Here is a 20811-nt window from a genome sequence, read left to right on the forward strand (position 1 = left end):
GTTTTGTACCTATGATATAAATTGACAGGACCAAACTGTGAAAATGTCCTCACAGCTGGTCCTGTGAATTAAAGCACAGAGGGCACGGCAGTTGCAGAGAGAGCAGAGCCTCTAGGTGTAATGACAACGCCCCCATTGCTCATAGAAGCTCATTTGCATATAATAAAACCTCATATTTCTCAGCAATGCGGGCACATATGAACATGGGTCCAACACAGATGCCTTCAGCTGCCAAGTGCACATGTAACGGGTCAGACAGTGTCATAGGTACAAAACTGCTGACAGATTCCCTTTAATAAGAGATGAAGCTGCCTGTCTTATCTTACATGAAAACAGCCAGGTCCTCATCATATAGCTGTGGTGTGGTGACTATAGTCCAGAAGACAAAAATACAACTTACCTTTCTTACACGGAAATGCCCCCATTTCTCCTTGTCATATCCCTGGAACCGCCCGGGTGTTGATCCGACCAAATAAACTCTGTAAATGGCAATCATCAGAAAAATTCAGCACGGTGGCCAAATAAGCTTACAAAATCATTCTGCTTGTTCAGTGTCAGCTCCTATCATTCCTTGCTATTCTTAAGGAGGAATGTCCAGGAGTAGAAATATAATGGCGGCTATCTTCCAGAAACAGCTTCATACCAGTCGATGGGCTGTATCTGTTATTATAGCTGAAGTCTACTGACGTTAAAGGGGTTGTCTCGCTTCAGCAAGTGGCATTTATCATGCAGAGAAAGTTACTACAAGACACTTACTAATGTATTGTGATTGTCCATATTGCCTCCATTGCTGGCTGGATTTATTTTTCCATCACATCATACACTGCTCGTTTCCAGGAGTTACGACCACCCTGCAAACCAGCAGCAGTGGTCGTGCTTGCACACTATAGGAAAAAGCTCCAGCCTCTCTGGTGACTGGTATTGTGGTAGGGCACATAGGCACGCATGCGCAGCCCCGTTCTCATCGTATCCACCTCATATCTGCACTGCAGTGTCGGTTGCGCTTGTACACTATAGGAAAAAGCGACCAGAGAGGCGGTAGCTTTTTTCAATAGTGTAAGCACAACCACCGCTGCTGGATTGCAGGGTGGTCGTAACTCCTGTATATTAGCAGTGTATAATGCAATGTAAAAATGAATCCAGCCAGCAAAGGAGGCAATATGGACAATAACAATATATTAGTAAGTGCCTTGCGCTAACGTTCTCTATAAGATATAGGCCATTCGCTGAAGTGAGACAACCCCTTTAATGGTAGTGAGCTGCAATATCAAACACAACCTGTAGACAGGGGTGGTGCTGTTTTTAGAAGAAGTCAGCCATGCTCTAGGAAAGTCAGGTGTCATGAGAGACTATATGTAGCTGGGGTGCTGTGTATGGTACGGAGTTCCGCCTGGTTATATGGATAGGCTGTAGGTACACAGCCACATAGGAATAAACATGTCTTCCATAATGAGACCCCTCACTAGCTTGATATTTCATCTTCAGACCACATAAGAGCCCCCGCCCCACATAGAGCTGCTAGCTACACACCTGGTCTCCGACAGATCGTGCTGTTTAATGATATCCATCCATTCCTTGAGGCTCGGCGAGTTGTAAGAGGCCAGATACGCCACCAAGTCAGCCCTGAAGTTGGTTACTGATTCACCGGCTAATGAAGAGGAGCCTTCGGGCAGTCTGGGATACAGAGGACTCAGCCAGATCCTGATACAAATAAGATGTACACGTCGGAATAATACAGTAATGACGTATGAAGAACTATGCGGAGAAAGCTGAAGCTTTGCAAAATAAAAAGGGCTGCAATTTGTAACCATACAGTAAGTTGCCGTTCATTATCAGTTGCAAGATCTCTGCTTGCTGCCACAGATGGAAACATTTTTATTGATAAGTAGCAGTTTAAAATCAGTGTTAAAACCTAAACCTATTCACACAGCTGATGTGCTTGTTACAATGTATCAGCGTAGCCCCTGCCCCTGCTAAATTCTGCTTTGAGAGAACAGTCTCCACTGATACATGGTAACAAACTCACCAGCTGTGTGAACTGTTCCAGTTTTTTTTTTCAGCTGCGGAATGTATACCAGCAAGCAGTATCAAATACTAAAAAGATATAAAAAAAACTGTGCTTAAATAGGGAGAGATTATATTTTTATAGTGGGCAATTACTGCTTGTCTGATTTCTGTCAATTCTTAGTTTTTGTACAGTAGGTTCTGATAATATAGAAGAAAGCTCATAAAACTGTGACAGAGATCAGCGGTGACATCACTGAGAATGCAGCCTATCCATTCACTAGAGAGCAGCGGGAACATCACTGAGAATGCAGCCAATCCATTCACTAGAGAGCAGCGGTGACATCACTGAGAATGCAGCCTATCCATTCACTAGAGATCAGCGGGAACATCACTGAGAATGCAGCCAATCCATTCACTAGAGAGCAGCGGTGACATCACTGAGAATGCAGCCTATCCATTCACTAGAGATCAGCGGCGACATCACTGAGAATGCAGCCTATCCATTCACTAGAGATCAGCGGGAACATCACTGAGAATGCAGCCAATCCATTCACTAGAGAGCAGCGGGAACATCACTGAGAATGCAGCCTATCCATTCACTAGAGAGCAGCGGGAACATCACTGAGAATGCAGCCTATCCATTCACTAGAGATCAGCGGTGACATCACTGAGAATGCAGCCTATCCATTCACTAGAGATCAGCGGGGACATCACTGAGAATGCAGCCTATCCATTCACTAGAGATCAGCGGTGACATCACTAAGAATGCAGCCTATTTATTCACTAGAGATCAGCGGTGACATCACAGAGAATGCAGCCTATCCATTCACTAGAGATCAGCGGTGACATCACTAAGAATGCAGCCTATCCATTCACTAGAGATCAGCGGTGACATCACTGAGAATGCAGCCTATCCATTCACTAGAGAGCAGCAGTGACATCACTGAGAATGCAGCCTATCCATTCACTAGAGATCAGCAGTGACATCACTAAGAATGCAGCCTATCCATTCACTAGAGAGCAGCGGTGACATCACTGAGAATGCAGCCTATCTATTCACTAGAGAGCAGCGGTGACATCACTGAGAATGCAGCCTATCCATTCACTAGAGAGCAGCGGTGACATCACTGAGAACGCAGCCTATCCATTCACTAGAGATCAGCGGTGACATCACTGACAATGCAGCCTATCTATTCACTAGAGAGCAGCGGTGACATCCCTGAGAATGCAGCCTATCTATTCACTAGAGAGCAGCGGTGACATCACTGAGAATGCAGCCTATCCATTCACTAGAGATCAGCGGTGACATCCCTGAGAATGCAGCCTATCCATTCACTAGAGATCAGCAGGAACATCACTGAGAATGCAGCCTATCCATTCACTAGAGATCAGCGGTGACATCACTGAGAATGCAGCCTATCCATTCACTAGAGATCAGCGGGAACATCACTGAGAATGCAGCCTATCTATTCACTAGAGAGGAGCAGTGACATCACTGAGAATGCAGCCTATCCATTCACTAGAGAGCAGCAGTGACATCACTGACAATGCAGCCTATCCAGAAAGTGGGCATGTCCTACGATGTGACAATGTGGGCCATAATGTTGGTGTAAAATTTTTGCATAAAGTAAGCCAACTAATAGGTGGTATAAAGTTAGCGTAGACAAGGTAAAAGTGCACCAGAATCATCCGGCATCAGCCAATTTGATAAATCTGGTTCGTATTTAGACAGTCCAGACTCGTGAACACTGTCTATTAGACAGCATTAGTAATACAGCCAACATTACAGAGTGCACCGCCAACACTGAGACAAAGGAAGAAAGAGCCACAGGTGAGGTGTCTGAAGATGGTGCAAAGTGCGGTGGCGAAGGCAGCAGAAATGAAAGGCAAAAGCTTTGAAATGCAACTCAGCAGAGAAAACTATAGAAAGGAAGAGGCTAGGAGGACGCGGGGGACGAGACAGAGATTATGCTGCAGGGTCAGATAGAAGATGAAACAGAGCGCTCGTATGTCCATCGTCAGGCACTGAACCTGCTTCTCTTACGTTTCATCCGGCTCCTTCACAATCTATATAACTATCAACAACTATTCCATCTACTACTGCTGACAACCAGCCTGTATATCATGTCTGAGAGGTTGTCACAGCCCCGCCCCCTGTTACTGACATCACTGACTATAACTATAATATAATTACATTGTGATCAGACATCAGATTCATCCATTATATACTACAGTAACAGCTATTCCATCTACTACTGCTGACAACCAGCCTGTATATCATGTCTGAGAGGTTGTCACAGCCCCGCCCCCTGTTACTGACATCACTGACTATAACTATAATTACATTGTGATCAGACATCAGATTCATCCATTATATACTACAGTAAGAGCTATTCTATCCTCTATGTCATGTCTGGGAGGTTGTCACAGCCCCGCCCCCTGTTACTGACATCACTGACTATAACTATAATATAATTACATTGTGATCAGACATCAGATTCATCCATTATATACTACAGTAACAGCTATTCCATCTACTACTGCTGACAACCAGCCGGTATATCATGTCTGAGAGGTTGTCACAGCCCCGCCCCCTGTTACTGACATCACTGACTATAACTATAATACAATTACATTGTGATCAGATTCATCCATTATATACTACAGTAACAGCTATTCCATCCTCTATGTCAGGCATGTCCAAACTACGGCCCTCCAGGTGTTGCAAAACTACAACTCCCAGCATGCCCTAATAGCTGTAAGCTATCCAGGCATGCTGGGAGTTGTAGTTTTGCAACAGCTGGAGGGCCGCAGTTTGGACATGCCTGCTCTATGTCATGTCTAAGAGGTTGTCACAGCCCCGCCCCATGTTACTTACATCACTGACTATAACTATAATACAATTACATTGTGATCAGACATCAGATTCATCCATTCTATACTACAGTAACAGCTATTCCATCCTCTATGTCATGTCTGGGAGGTTGTCACAGCCCCGCCCCCTGTTACTGACATCACTGAATATAATAGTAATGTACAATCAAAATCCTGTAATCCGGCATGAATCGGAAGAAAAGAATAATGGATTATCCAATAATCTGGGTAACTGGGTAGTCACTCAAAAATATTAAATTTGCTTCTGGGAAAGATAATTAAAAGGGTTGTTGTCATGCAAAGTACAGCCTATCTTGTGGATAGTATCTGATCAGTGAGAGTCTGGGGCTGAGACCTTCACGAGTCCTGTGCCCCCTGTATGAATGGAGTGGAGAGTCGCGCCGATCTGCTGCCGCACCATTCATAGGGGAGCATGAGACTCCCACTCTCGTGACTGGTTGGGGGTTCCAGTGGTTGGACCCTCACCAATCAGATACTTATCACCTATTCTGATACAAACTGGTCACAACTCGGGATGAGTGAACCTGTGTTTTTAAGTTCGGCGTACAAGGTAAGAATTACGTTATGGATTCTGCTATCACGGACCATAAGTTATGGTCGCGGAATCCACAATGGAATTCTTAGAAAACCCGAACCTTGTACGCCGAACTTGAAAACACAAGTCACAACCCCTTTCATTTTCTTCATCCTCTAAAATTCAGGACTGCACACGAAACAAGTGACAGATTATCCGAATTTGTGGACAACGGGATGTCAGGTTAAAAGATAATTCCAGCTTCTGATACTGATGACCTTATCCTCTGGATAGGTCACCAATATGACATCAGTGAGGGTCTGACCCCCATCATCCCCACCAATTGGCTGTTTTGAGGAGCCACTGGTGCAATAAACTAGTGAAAGGAGACGGAAGCACTCCGTACACTTTTTGGTGCAGCCTGGATCCCATTTAAGTGACTGGAAGCTGGGCTGCAGTACGCCGGCGTGGCCATTATACAATGGATGAAGCCTTCTGCTTCTGATGAAACAGCTCATCGGTGGGTGTAGCCCACCCCCCATTCTGATACTGATGACCTATCCACAGGATAAATCATCAATATCAAAAAGCTGGAATACCCCTTTAAAATCATTTCCCCCCCACCACTTATATCCGTAATGGCTAAGCTCCGGCACTCCAGCTGTGGTGAAACTACAACTCCCAGCATGCTCCATTCATTTCTATGGAGTTCTGAAAACAGCTAAGCAAGTGTGCATCTTGGGAGTTGCAGTTTTGCCACAGCTGGAGTGCCGGAGGTTAGTCCATCACAGACTTAGGGTCCCATTCACACGTCCGCAAATGGGTCCACATCCGTTCCGTAATTTTGTGGACCCATTCATTCTCTATGGGCACGGAATGGATGCGGACAGCACACAGTGTGCTGTCAGCACCACATTTGCGGAGCGCGGCCCCGATCTTCGGGTCCGCCGCTCCGCAAAAGATAGAACATGTCCTTTTCTTGTCCGCAGCTGCGGACAAGAATAGGCATTTCTATAGGGGTGCCGGGCGGGTCTGTTGCGGATCCGCAATTTGCTGGTCTGCAACACACCACGGACGTGTGAATGGACCCTTATATGTTCATATTTCTGGTCGTAATCACTCACAGGGATTATGGGTTACAACATACCCCTGCGTCTTCTGGTGCCAGTCATCGCGGATGAGATTACTGGTGTAGATGACGACTCGCAGACCTTCCTCGTACAACAGCAGCATCATTTTCCTATAAGAGGCAGCAAACATTAGATTATCCCTGGGACTATCACACCAGGAGAAATTAGCAGCACCAGATATGGAAAGCCCCCAATAGCGCCTCCACATGCATTCATACATCAGCGGACGAGCATCTCAATATTAAAGTTTTATATACATTTCCCAACACCACAGAAATTATCCACCCAGCCCCCATAACAGATTGTGATGAAGCAGAAAAGAACAGGGTAATCTTAACGTTAACTTTCACACATGCGGTGAAGAGCGACTCCTACGGAGACGCTCGTTATTTTACAGACTAATTAGTATTATTGCTGTGCAGTCCGCAGCACCTCCTGAGTCAGACCATAGGAACATCATTTCTTCAGGTTCTTTAGTTTCCTCCAAGAGCTGTAGTCCAAGGGTATTTAAGGACATTTTCAGGATCAGCCTATTGATGGTTGATAGCTCCGACTCTGGGCACCCTCCCTGAACAACGGGTTGCAGTATTTGCACTGGCAGTGTGGCCCCTTCAAACAGCTAAATAGAGGGCGTGCATAGCGTCTGACCTCCACCGATTTGATATTGATGGCCTACCTTGGGGATAGGCCATCAATATTCTGAACTTGAAAAACACTTTGAGGGGTTTATCGGTTTCAGGCAAATAAAAGATAAATGCACCCTTGAGGGTTTGTTCTAACTATATCCAGTCTAGACAAGAGCTAAGGCCTGGACTCCAGACTGATACATTTAAAAGGGGTTGTCTCATCATGGACAATGGGGGCATATCGCTAGGATATGCCCCCATTGTCTTATAGGTGCGGGTTCCGCACCTATATCGAGAACAGAGCCCCGCAAGTGAAGGAGGGCGCATTGCGCATGCGCAGCCACCCTCTATTCATTTTCTATGGGGCTGGCAAAAATAGCTGAGCACTGGCTCGGCTATTTCCGTCAGCCCCATAGAAATGAAGTGGAGCGGGGGCCACGCATGCACGGTACGCTCCCATTCACTTCTATGGGGAGCCGGCTTGGTGGTGGCCGGACCGGAGTCCCCCAGCCACCACCTTGTTGGGCCCCGTTCTTGATATAGGGGTGGGTCCCAGTGGTGGGACCCGCACCTATAAGACAATGGGGGCATATCCTAGCGATGTGCCCCCATTGTCCATGATGAGACAAGCCCTTTAAGCTGCAGTGATACATTGTAACAGAAGAGGATGGATGCACTTCGCCACAGAGGACTGTCTACACTGACACGTTCTAACAAAGCATCAGCCTTGACAAGTATTAGGTCTATAAAGGACTCCATGAATATTAGTTTCTATAAATCATATAATTTGTAACTAGGGGCAGCGCGCTGGCTCGGTGGTTAGCACTGGTGCCCTGCAGCGCTGGGGTCCTGGGTCCCACTTTGACCAAGGACAACATCTGTATGTTCTCCTCGTGTTTGCGTAGATTTCAACCAGGTACTCCTGTGTCCTCCCACACTCCAAAGACATAGTGATAGGGAACTTAGATAATAACTGATAATGTCTGTAAAACGCTATGGAATATGTCAGCACTATGTATGTGAGTAAAATAATAACCAGCAAGAAAAAGATTGGAGCGGAGCGTTTCTGGTACCAGACATAGAGATCACCTATAAATGTCTAATAGCGGAAGGTCTCCTCTCTGGGACCCCCATCTATCAAAGGAATAGGGGTTCTGGAGGCCACTTTGCATCAGCATATGTTGTCAAAGAATGGCTACCCTGATAGGTGGGGGCCCTCCAGTTTAGAGCCACAGCCAGAATCAAGCACAATGCGAGGATGACCCAGAGCCATGCAGAACGCAAGGATGGCCCACAGCCATGAACAATGCCACGATGAACCAGAGCCATGCCCAATGCCACGATGAACAAGAACCATGCCCAATGCCACGGTGAACCAGAGCCATGCACAATGCCAAGATGAACAAGAGCCATGCACAATGCCACGATGAACAAGAGCCATGCACAATGCCACGATGAACAAGAGCCATGCACAATGCCACTATGAACAAGAGCCATGCACAATGCCACGGTGAACCAGAGCCATGCACAATGCCACGGTGAACCAGAGCCATGCACAATGCCACGGTGAACCAGAGCTATGCACAATGCCACGATGAACAAGAGCCATGCACAATGCCACGATGAACAAGAGCCATACACAATGCCACTATGCCACTATGAACAAGAGCCATGCACAATGCCACGATGAACCAGAGCCATGCACAATGCCACGATGAACCAGAGCCATGCGCAATGCCACGATGAACCAGAACCGTGCACAATGCCACGATGAACCAGAGCCGTGCACAATGCCACAATGAACCAGAGCCATGCGCAATGCCATGATAAACCAGAGCCATGCGCAATGCCATGATAAACCAGAACCGTGCACAATGTCACGATGAACCAGGGCCGTGCGCAATGCCACGATGAACTAGAGCAGTGCGCAATGCCAGGATGAACCAGAGCCATGCACAATGCCAGGATGAGCCAGAGCCACGCACAATGCCAGGATGAGCCAGAGCAACGCACAATGCCAGGATGAGCCAGAGCCACGCGGAATGCCAGGATGAGCCAGAGCCATGCACAATGCCAGGATGAGCCAGAGCCACGCACAATGCCAGGATGAGCCAGAGCCATGCACAATGCCAGGATGAGCCAGAGCCACGCACAATGCCAGGATGAGCCAGAGCAACGCACAGTGCCAGTATGAGCCAGTCACACGCAATGCCAGGATGAGCCAGAGCCACGCGGAATGCCAGGATGAGCCAGAGCCACGTGCAAGTGTTGTTTCACACAAAGATGTATTAGGAAAAAACATAAATTGCAATTCCTATATATATATATATATATATATATATATATATATATATATATATATATATATACATATACATACACACACACAGTTATTTGTCATATTCATTTGACAGATTGTGGAATTTCCGCCAAATTTTTTTACCAAATCCCATCCATCTGCTGCGGAAATAATCTGCAGCGTAAACTGAGCTGCAGGGCGTAATTTACACCTGCAGCACATATTGTATAGTTATGGTGTGGATTTCATCCTTTGCTGCAGCCAATCCACAGCAATATCCATGACAAATCCACATGTAACACATGAAGTAAAATCTGTGACCGAAATGTCAAAGAGGCAGATGGCTTGCAGCATGACCATAGATGGGACAATGGCAGAAGACATACTCTGGGATGTATATATCTATAGACATCATAACCCACTTACGTATGGTGAGTCCCGAACGCCATATCAAGCCGAGCCTATGGAAGAAATGACTTGTTACTAAACTTAAAGGGGCTCTCCGGGAATTGAGAAAATGAAAATACTTAAATATTACTTTATTATAAATATATTCCCAGATACCTTACATTAGTTATAATGGCTCATTTTGTCTAGGGAGCAATCATTAGGAGAAACAAAATGGCCACTGCCCTATTAGTACACACAAAACCTGTCCTAATCACACAGGACAAGTTACTTCACAACACTGAGATAAAGAGCTGCCTCATCCTCCTCTCTGCCTGTCAGGGATTAGGGTCCTGAATACAGCTGATAAGATCTTCAGCTAAATTTCTGTAGGAATGGAGTTCATGAGCAGATGTGGCTAATGAGCAGCAGCACTTGTCTGCAGTCTCCATTACCACAGACTGTCCTGTCCTTCTTCTGTGTACTTCATGTCTCCTCATGAACTCCTTTCCTACAGAGATTCAGCTGAAGATCTTATCAGCTGTATTCAGGCCCATAATTCCTGACAAGTAGAGAGGGGGATGAGGCAGCTCTTTACCTCAGTGATGTGAAGTAACTTGTCCCGCTGTGGGATTAGGACAGGTTTTGTGTGTACTAATAGGAAGGAGGCCATTTTATTTCTCCTAATCATTGCTCCCTAGACAAAATGAGCCATTATAACTAATGAAAGGTATTTCGGAATATATTTATAACAAAGGAATATTTATGTATTTTAATTTTCTTAATTCCTGGAGAACCCCTTTAAGTGAGAAAAGAAGGAAAATAACCTAACATCAAAAAGCATAAAAAAAAAAAAATGATCCAACTGTAAGGCTTGGTTCACACTTGAGCGTTGCGCAAACGCGCGTTTTACGTGCGTTTTTGACACGCATTTTTATGCGCGTTTTTGTAATAGTAAACGCGCGTTTGACGCGCGTTTGTGTGATTCACTACAGTGTCCTATGGCCACAAACGCCCCAAAAGTCGCTCATGTACTTTTTGGAGCGTCGGGCGTTTTACAGCGCGATCGTACGCGCTGTAAAACGCCCAAGTGTGAACCATTCCCATAGGGAATCATTGGTTTCTCCTTGTTGAGCGTTTTACAGCGCGTAGGAACGCGCTGTAAAACGCTCAGGTGTGAACCCAGCCTAAGGCTACATTCACACGTCAGTATTTTTCTATAATCCGAATTTCGGTCCGTTTTTTGCGGATCCGTTGTTCCTGAAAATGTTTCCGTATGTCATCCGTTTTTTGCGGATCCGCAAAAAACGGAAACATGTATACATTTCAATAATCAAATAAAGTTGTTTGGATTTCTTTGAAAAAAAAAAATAAAATAAATAAATATTTGCTATGTCTTTCCAGGAACGGATTCCGCAAAAAACGGAAGACATACGGAATGACATCCGAATGTCTTCCGTTTTTTGCGGAACCATTGACTTTGCATTGTACCAGGATCCGATTTTTCAGGAACATAATAGGACATGTTTTATATTTAAACGAACATGCGGAACGGAACAACGGAAACGGACAGCACACATTGTCTTGTCCGATTTTTTCCAGGACCCATTGAAAATGAATGGGTCCTGATCTGGTCCTGATCTGTTCCGCAAAAAACGGAACAGATCAGGAAAGAAAAAACGGACGTGTGAATGGACCCTAATAGATATGGAAATGTCCAAAATGTGCTTATCAGCGATCTGTCAGAACATGATGGGAGTCCGAGTATTTAACCAGTACAGGACCGCCGTACGCAGGATTGCGTCCTGCCGGCGGCCCTGCTCTTCTGGGTGGACGCATATACGCGTCCTCCCGCGAGAGCCGAGATTTCCTGTGAACGCGCGCACACAGGCGCGCGCGCTCACAGGAACGGAAGGTAAGCGAGTGGATCTCCAGCATGCCAGCGGCGATCGCTCGCTGGCAGGCTGGAGATCCGAATTTTTTAACCCCTAACAGGTGTATTAGACGCTGTTTTGATAACAGCGTCTAATATACCTCCTACCTGGTCCTCTGGTGGTCCCTTTTGTTAGGATCGACCACCAGAGGACACAGGTAGGTCAGTAAAGTCGCACCAAACACTACACTACACTACACCCCCCCCCCCGTCACTTATTAACCCTTTATGAACCCCTGATCACCCCATATAAACTCCCTGATCACCCCCCTGTCATTGATCACCCCCCTGTCATTGATCACCCCCCTGTCAGGCTCCGTTCAGACGTCCGTATGATTTTTACGGATCCACGGATACATGGATCGGATCCGCAAAACGCATACGGACGTCTGAATGGAGCCTTACAGGGGGGTGATCAATGACAAGTGGGTGATCACGCATATAGACTTCCTGATCACTTCCCTGTCATTGATCACCCCTCTGTCATTGATCACCCCCCTGTAAGGCTCCATTCAGACATCCGCATGATTTTTACGGATCCACTGATACATGGTTCGGATCCGCAAAACACATACGGACGTCTGAATGGAGCCTTACAGGGGGGTGATCAATGACAGGCGGGTGATCACCCATATAGATTCCCTGATCACCCCCTGCATTGATCACCACTCTGTCATTGATCACCCCCCTGTAAGGCTCCATTCAGACGTCCGCATGATTTTTACGGATCCATGGATACATGTATCGGATCCGCAAAACACATGCGGACGTCTGAATGGAGCCTTACAGGGGGGTGATCAATGACAGGCGGGTGATCATCCATATACACTCCCTGATCACCCCCCTGTCATTGATCACCCCCCTGTCTCCATTCAGACGTCCGCATGTGTTTTGGTATCCATGGATCCGTAAAAATCATGCGGACGTCTGAATGGAGCCTTACAGGGGGTGATCAATGACAGAGGGGTGATCACCCATATACACTCCCTGATCACCCCCTGTCATTGATCACCCCCCTGTAAGGCTCCATTCAGACATCTGCATGTGTTTTGCGGATCCGATCCATGTATCCATGGATCCGTAAAAATCATGCGGACGTCTGAATGGAGCCTTACAGGGGGTGATCAATGACAGAGGGGTGATCACCCATATACACTCCCTGATCACCCCCTGTCATTGATCACCCCCCTGTAAGGCTCCATTCAGACATCTGCATGTGTTTTGCGGATCCGATCCATGTATCCATGGATCCGTAAAAATCATGCGGACGTCTGAATGGAGCCTTACAGGGGGTGATCAATGACAGAGGGGTGATCACCCATATACACTCCCTGATCACCCCCTGTCATTGATCACCCCCCTGTAAGGCTCCATTCAGACATCTGCATGTGTTTTGCGGATCCGATCCATGTATCCATGGATCCGTAAAAAACATGCGGACGTCTGAATGGAGCCTTACAGGGGGTGATCAATGACAGAGGGGTGATCACCCATATACACTCCCTGATCACCCCCTGTCATTGATCACCCCCCTGTAAGGCTCCATTCAGACGTCCGCATGTGTTTTGGTATCCATGGATCCGTAAAAATCATGCGGACGTCTGAATGGAGCCTTACAGGGGGGGTGATCAATGACAGGGGGGTGATCAGGGAGTCTATATGGGTGATCACCCCCCTGTCATTGATCACCCCCCCCCCCCCCTGTAAGGCTCCATTCAGACATTTTTTTGGCCCAAGTTAGCGGAAATTTTTTTGGTTTTTCCTTACAAAGTCTCATATTCCACTAACTTGTGTCAAAAAATAAAATCTCACATGGACGCACCATACCCCTCACGGAATCCAAATGCGTAAACATTTTTAGACATTTATATTCCAGACTTCTTCTCACGCTTTAGGGCCCCTAAAAAGCCAGGGCAGTATAAATACCCCACATGTGACCCCATTTCGGAAAGAAGACACCCCAAGGTATTCCGTGAGGGGCATATTGAGTCCATGAAAGATTGAAATTTTTGTCCTAAGTTAGCGGAAAGGGAGACTTTGTGAGAAAAAAACAAAAAAAATCAATTTCCGCTAACTTATGCAAAAAAAAAAAATTTTCTATGAACTCGCCAGGCCCCTCATTGAATACCTTGGGGTGTCTTCTTTCCAAAGTGGGGTCACATGTGGGGTATTTATACTGCCCTGGCTTTTTAGGGGCCCGAAAGTGTGAGAAGAAGTCTGGGATCCAAATGTCTAAAAATGCCCTCCTAAAAGGAATTTGGGCCCCTTTGCGCATCTAGGCTGCAAAAAAGTGTGACACATCTGGTATCGCCGTACTCAGGAGAAGTTGGGCAATGTGTTTTGGGGTGTCATTTTACATATACCCATGCTGGGTGAGAAAAATATCTTGGTCAAATGCCAACTTTGTATAAAAAAATGGGAAAAGTTATCTTTTGCCAAGATATTTCTCTCACCCAGCATGGTTATATGTGAAATGACACCCCAAAACACATTCCCCAACTTCTCCTGAGTACGGCGATACCAGATGTGTGACACTTTTTTGCAGCCAAGGTGGGCAAAGGGGCACACATTCCAAAGTGCACCTTTCGGATTTCGCAGGCCATTTTTTACACATTTTGATTGCAAAGTTCTTCTCACACATTTGGGCCCCTAAATTGCCAGGGCAGTATAACTACGCCACAAGTGACCCCATTTTGGAAAGAAGACACCCCAAGGTATTCCGTGAGGGGCACGGCGAGTTCCTAGAATTTTTTATTTTTTGTCACAAGTTAGCGGAAAATGATGATTTTTCTTTTTTTTTCTTTTTTCCTTACAAAGTCTCATATTCCACTAACTTGCGACAAAAAAATAAAAAATTCTAGGAACTCGCCATGCCCCTTACGGAATACCTTGGGGTGTCTTCTTTCCAAAATGGGGTCACTTGTGGGGTAGTTATACTGCCCTGGCAATTTAGGGGCCCAAATGTGTGAGAAGTACCTTGCAATCAAAATGTGTAAAAAATGACCGGTGAAATCCGAAAGGTGCACTTTGGAATATGTGCCCCTTTGCCCACCTTGGCTGCAAAAAAGTGTGACACATCTGGTATCGCCGTACTCAGGAGAAGTTGGGGAATGTGTTTTGGGGTGTCATTTTACATATACCCATGCTGGGTGAAAAAAATATCTTGGTCAAATGCCAACTTTGTATAAAAAAATTGGAAAAGTTGTCTTTTGCCAAGATATTTCTCTCACCCAGCATGGGTATATGTAAAATGACACCCCAAAACACATTCCCCAACTTCTCCTGAGTACGGCGATACCAGATGTGTCACACTTTTTTGCAGCCTAGGTGGGCAAAGGGGCACATATTCCAAAGTGCACCTTTCGGATTTCACCGGTCATTTTTTACACATTTTGATTGCAAAGTTCTTCTCACACATTTGGGCCCCTAAATTGCCAGGGCAGTATAACTACCCCACAAGTGACCCCATTTTGGAAAGAAGACACCCCAAGGTATTCCGTGAGGGGCATGGCGAGTTCCTAGAATTTTTTATTTTTTGTCGCAAGTTAGTGGAATATGAGACTTTGTAAGAAAAAAATAAAAATAAAAAATCATCATCATTTTCCGCTAACTTGTGACAAAAAATAAAAAGTTCTATGAACTCACTATGCCCATCAGCGAATACCTTAGGGTGTCTACTTTCCGAAATGGGGTCATTTGTGGGGTTTTTCTACTGTCTGGGCATTGTAGAACCTCAGGAATCATGACAGGTGCTCAGAAAGTCAGAGCTGCTTCAAAAAGCGGAAATTCACATTTTTGTACCATAGTTTGTAAACGCTATAACTTTTACCCAAACCATTTTTTTTTTGCCCAAAATTTTTTTTTTATCAAAGACATGTAGAACTATAAATTTAGCGAAAAATTTATATATGGATGTCGTTTTTTTTGCAAAATTTTACAGCTGAAAGTGAAAAATGTCATTTTTTTGCAAAAAAATCGTTACATTTCGATTAATAACAAAAAAAGTAAAAATGTCAGCAGCAATAAAATACCACCAAATGAAAGCTCCATTAGTGAGAAGAAAAGGAGGTAAAATTCATTTGGGTGGTAAGTTGCATGACCGAGCAATAAACGGTGAAAGTAGTGTAGTGCCGAAGTGTAAAAAGTGCTCTGGTCATGAAGGGGGTTTCAGCTAGCGGGGCTGAAGTGGTTAAACAGTTGGAGAATCACATCTTTTTGGACACTGACCTGAATAACAAGAACTTTGATTTGTACAGTCAGAGAAGTGAAGCTCCGTCTGAAGTTCGCTGTATTAGTGACAGTGTGCCACCCTCTAGTGGTCACATGTGGTAATACATGATTGATACTGATTCTCTTAAGGGGTTTCTGTCACCTATAAAATGGGTATTAAGCTGGCTGACATTAGTGATGTGCTAATGTCAGCTGAACATAACTATATTAGCGCCATCTCACTGCCTAAAGCCTTTATTGAGGAAAAAAAACTTTTATAATATGCTGATTAGCCTCTAGGAGCGGGGGGGGGGGGGGGGGGGGGGCATTGCACCTGCTCCTAGAGGCTCAGTTTGCTCACCTCTTTTCACGCCCTTCTTCTCTTGATTGACAGGGCCAGGGCAGCGCTGCTCGCCTCCCGCCAGCCGCGTCTGCAGTGTAAATCTCGCGCCGTTCAGTATTTGGCTGGCTTTCTCACTGCGCCAATAACTGAACGGCGCGCGATTCGCACTGCAGACACGGCCGGCTGGAGGAGAGCAGCGCTGCCCTGGCCCTGTCAATCAAGAGAAGAAGGGTGTGAAAAGAGGTGAGCAACGGAGCCTTTAGGAGCATTATAAAAGCTTTTTTTCTCAATAAAGGCTTTAGGCAGTGAGATAGCAGTAATATAGTTATGTTCAGCTGACATTAGCACATCACTAATGTCAGCCAGCTTAACCACCTCCGGACCGCCTAACGCACATGTGCGTTCCGGAGGTGGCAGGCTGGCGCACAGTCACGCATATATGCGTCATCTCGCGAGACGCGAGATTTCCTGTGAACGCGCGCACACAGGCGCGCGCGCTCACAGGATCGGAAGGTAAGCGAGTGGATCTCCAGCATGCCAGCGGCGATCGTTCGCTGGCAGGCTGGAGATCCAAATTTTTTAACCCCTAACAGGTATATTAGACGCTGTTTTCATAACAGCGTCTAATATACCTCCTACCTGGTCCTCTGGTGGTCCCTTTTGTTAGGATCGACCACCAGAGGACTCAGGTAGGTCAGTACAGTCGCACCAAACACCACACTACACTACACTACACTACACCCCCCCCCCCCCCGTCACTTATTAACCCCTTATAAACCCATGATCACCCCATATAAACTCCCTGATCACCCCCCTGTCATTGATCACCGCCCTGTCATTGATCACCCCCCTGTCAGGCTCCGTTCAGACGTCCGTATGATTTTTACGGATCCACGGATACATGGATCGGATCCGCAAAAAGCATACGGACGTCTGAATGGAGCCTTACAGGGGGGTGATCAATGACAGGCGGGTGATCACCCATATACACTCCCTGATCACCCCCTGTCATTGATCACCCCCCTGTCATTGATCACTCCCCTGTAAGGCTCCATTCAGACGTCCGCATGATTTTTACGGATCCATGGATACATGGATCGGATCCGCAAAACACATGCGGACGTCTGAATGGAGCCTTACAGGGGGTGATCAATGACAGGCGGGTGATCACCCATATACACTCCCTGATCACCCCCCTGTCATTGATAACCCCCCTGTCAGGCTCCATTCAGACGTCCGCATGCGTTCTGTGGATCCGATACATGTATCCATGGATCCGTAAAAAATCATGCGGATGTCTGAATGGAGCCTTACAGGGGGGGCGATCAGTGACAGGGGGGTGATCACCCTGATCACCCCCTGTCATTGATAACCCCCCTGTAAGGCTCCATTCAGACGTCCGCATGCGTTCTGTGGATCCGATACATGTATCCATGGATCCGTAAAAAATCATGCGGATGTCTGAATGGAGCCTTACAGGGGGGGCGATCAGTGACAGGGGGGTGATCACCCTGATTACCCTGATCACCCCCTGTCATTGATAACCCCCCTGTAAGGCTCCATTCAGACGTCCGCATGCGTTCTGTGGATCCGATACATGTATCCATGGATCCGTAAAAAATCATGCGGATGTCTGAATGGAGCCTTACAGGGGGGGTGATCAGTGACAGGGGGGTGATCACCCTGATCACCCCCTGTCATTGATAACCCCCCTGTAAGGCTCCATTCAGACGTCCGCATGCGTTCTGTGGATCCGATACATGTATCCATGGATCCGTAAAAAATCATGCGGATGTCTGAATGGAGCCTTACAGGGGGGGTGATCAGTGACAGGGGGGTGATCACCCTGATTACCCTGATCACCCCCTGTCATTGATAACCCCCCTGTAAGGCTCCATTCAGACGTCCGCATGCGTTCTGTGGATCCAATACATGTATCCATGGATCCGTAAAAAATCATGCGGATGTCTGAATGGAGCCTTACAGGGGGGGTGATCACCCTGATTACCCCCTGTCATTGATAACCCCCCTGTAAGGCTCCATTCAGACGTCCGCATGCGTTCTGTGGATCCGATACATGTATCCATGGATCCGTAAAAAATCATGCGGATGTCTGAATGGAGCCTTACAGGGGGGGGTGATCAATGACAGGGGGGTGATCAGGGAGTCTATATGGGTGATCACCCCCCTGTCATTGATCACCCCCCTGTCATTGATCACCCCCCCTGTAAGGCTCCATTCAGACATTTTTTTTGGCACAAGTTAGCGGAAATTTTTTGTTTGTTTTTGTTTTTTCTTACTAAGTCTCATATTCCACTAACTTGTGTCAAAAAATAAAATCTCACATGGACGCACCATACCCCTCACGGAATCCAAATGCGTAAACATTTTTAGACATTTATATTCCAGACTTCTTCTCACGCTTTAGGGCCCCTAAAAAGCCAGGGCAGTATAAATACCCCACATGTGACCCCATTTTGGAAAGAAGACACCCCAAGGTATTCCGTGAGGGGCATATTGAGTCCATGAAAGATTGAAATTTTTGTCCTAAGTTAGCGGAAAGTGAGACTTTGTGAGAAAAAAACAAAAAAAAATCAATATCCGCTAACTTATGCAAAAAAAAAAAAATTCTAGGAACTCGCCATGCCCCTCATTGAATACCTTGGGGTGTCTTCTTTCCAAAGTGGGGTCACATGTGGGGTATTTATACTGCCCTGGCTTTTTAGGGGCCCGAAAGTGTGAGAAGAAGTCTGGGATCCAAATGTCTAAAAATGCCCTCCTAAAAGGAATTTGGGCCCCTTTGCGCATCTAGGCTGCAAAAAAGTGTCACACATCTGGTATCGCCGTACTCAGGAGAAGTTGGGGAATGTGTTTTGGGGTGTCATTTTACATATACCCATGCTGGGTGAGAAAAATATCTTGGTCAAATGCCAACTTTGTATAAAAAAATGGGAAAAGTTGTCTTTTGCCAAGATATTTCTCTCATCCAGCATGGGTATATGTAAAATGACCCCCCAAAACACATTCCCCAACTTCTCCTGAGTACGGCGATACCAGATGTGTCACACTTTTTTGCTGCCAAGGTGGGCAAAGGGGCACATATTCCAAAGTGCACCTTTCGGATTTCACCGGTCATTTTTTTACAGATTTTGATTGCAAAGTTCTTCTCACACATTTGGGCCCCTAAATTGCCAGGGCAGTATAACTACGCCACAAGTGACCCCATTTTGGAAAGAAGACACCCCAAGGTATTCCGTGAGGGGCATGGCAAGTTTTTAGAATTTTTTATTTTTTGTCGCAAGTTAGTGGAATATGAGACTTTGTAAGAAAAAAATAAAAAAATAAAATCATCATCATTTTCCGCTAACTTGTGACAAAAAATAAAAAGTTCTATGAACTCACTATGCCCATCAGCGAATACCTTAGGGTGTCTACTTTCCGAAATGGGGTCATTTGTGGGGGTTTTCTACTGTTTGGGCATTGTAGAACCTCAGGAAACATGACAGGTGCTCAGAAAGTCAGAGCTGTTTCAAAAAGCGGAAATTCACATTTTTGTACCATAGTTTGTAAATGCTATAACTTTTACCCAAACCATTTTTTTTTTGCCCAAACATTTTTTTTTTATCAAAGACATGTAGAACAATAAATTTGGCGAAAAATGTATATATGGATGTCGTTTTTTTTGCAAAATTTTACAGCTGAAAGTGAAAAATGTCATTTTTTTGCAAAAAAATCGTTACATTTTGATTAATAACAAAAAAAGTAAAAATGTCAGCAGCAATAAAATACCACCAAATGAAAGCTCTATTAGTGAGAAGAAAAGGAGGTAAAATTCATTTGGGTGGTAAGTTGCATGACCGAGCGATAAACGGTGAAAGGAGTGTAGTGCCGAAGTGTAAAAAGTGCTCTGGTCATGAAGGGGGTTTCACCTAGCGGGGCTGAAGTGGTTAAAGGGGTTGTCCAGGTTGAGAGCTGAACCTGGACATCCCTCCATTTTCACCCCGGCAGCCCCCCTGACATGAGCATCGGAGCAGTTCATGCTCCGATGCTCTCCTTTGCCCTGCACTAAATCGCGCAGGGCAAAGGCATTTTTCTGAGTTCCGGTGACGTACCGGGGCTCTCTATGGGGCTGACAGGAACCCCGGTGACGTCACCGGCACTGATGGGCGGGATTTGGCTCTGCCCTAGCCAGTAAAACGGCTAGGGCAGAGCTAAAGCCCGCCCCTCAGAGCCGGTGACGTCACCGAACACACCGCTGGGCGGAAGTTACCGCCCGGCAGTGTGTTATTGTAAACACAAGAGCCTGTGCCCTGCGCGATCTAGCGCAGGGCACGGGAGCGCATCGGAGCATGAGATGCTCCGATGCCAGGCTCAGGAGGGCTGCCGGGGTGAAAATAAGGGTATGTCCGGGTTCAGCTCTGAACCCGGACAACCCCTTTAATACCCATTTTATAGGTGACAGAAACCC

General features: G+C 46.1%; 1 protein-coding gene across 1 annotated transcript in view; it reads right to left on the reverse strand.

Annotated features, from left to right (window-relative positions):
• The window catches only part of TDP1 (tyrosyl-DNA phosphodiesterase 1), a 91497-nt gene that overhangs the window by 45600 nt on the left and 25086 nt on the right, over positions 1–20811 (reverse strand). The window contains exons 6-9 of the mRNA XM_044271559.1: positions 9898–9932; positions 6564–6656; positions 1531–1701; positions 401–479 (exon numbers count right to left, since the gene is read on the reverse strand). Of these exons, the coding sequence (XP_044127494.1) occupies positions 401–479; positions 1531–1701; positions 6564–6656; positions 9898–9932 (378 nt within the window). The remainder of the gene's footprint in view (positions 1–400; positions 480–1530; positions 1702–6563; positions 6657–9897; positions 9933–20811) is intronic.

Source organism: Bufo gargarizans, chromosome 11 (assembly GCF_014858855.1).
Source record: "Bufo gargarizans isolate SCDJY-AF-19 chromosome 11, ASM1485885v1, whole genome shotgun sequence".
Lineage (NCBI taxonomy): Eukaryota > Metazoa > Chordata > Amphibia > Anura > Bufonidae > Bufo > Bufo gargarizans.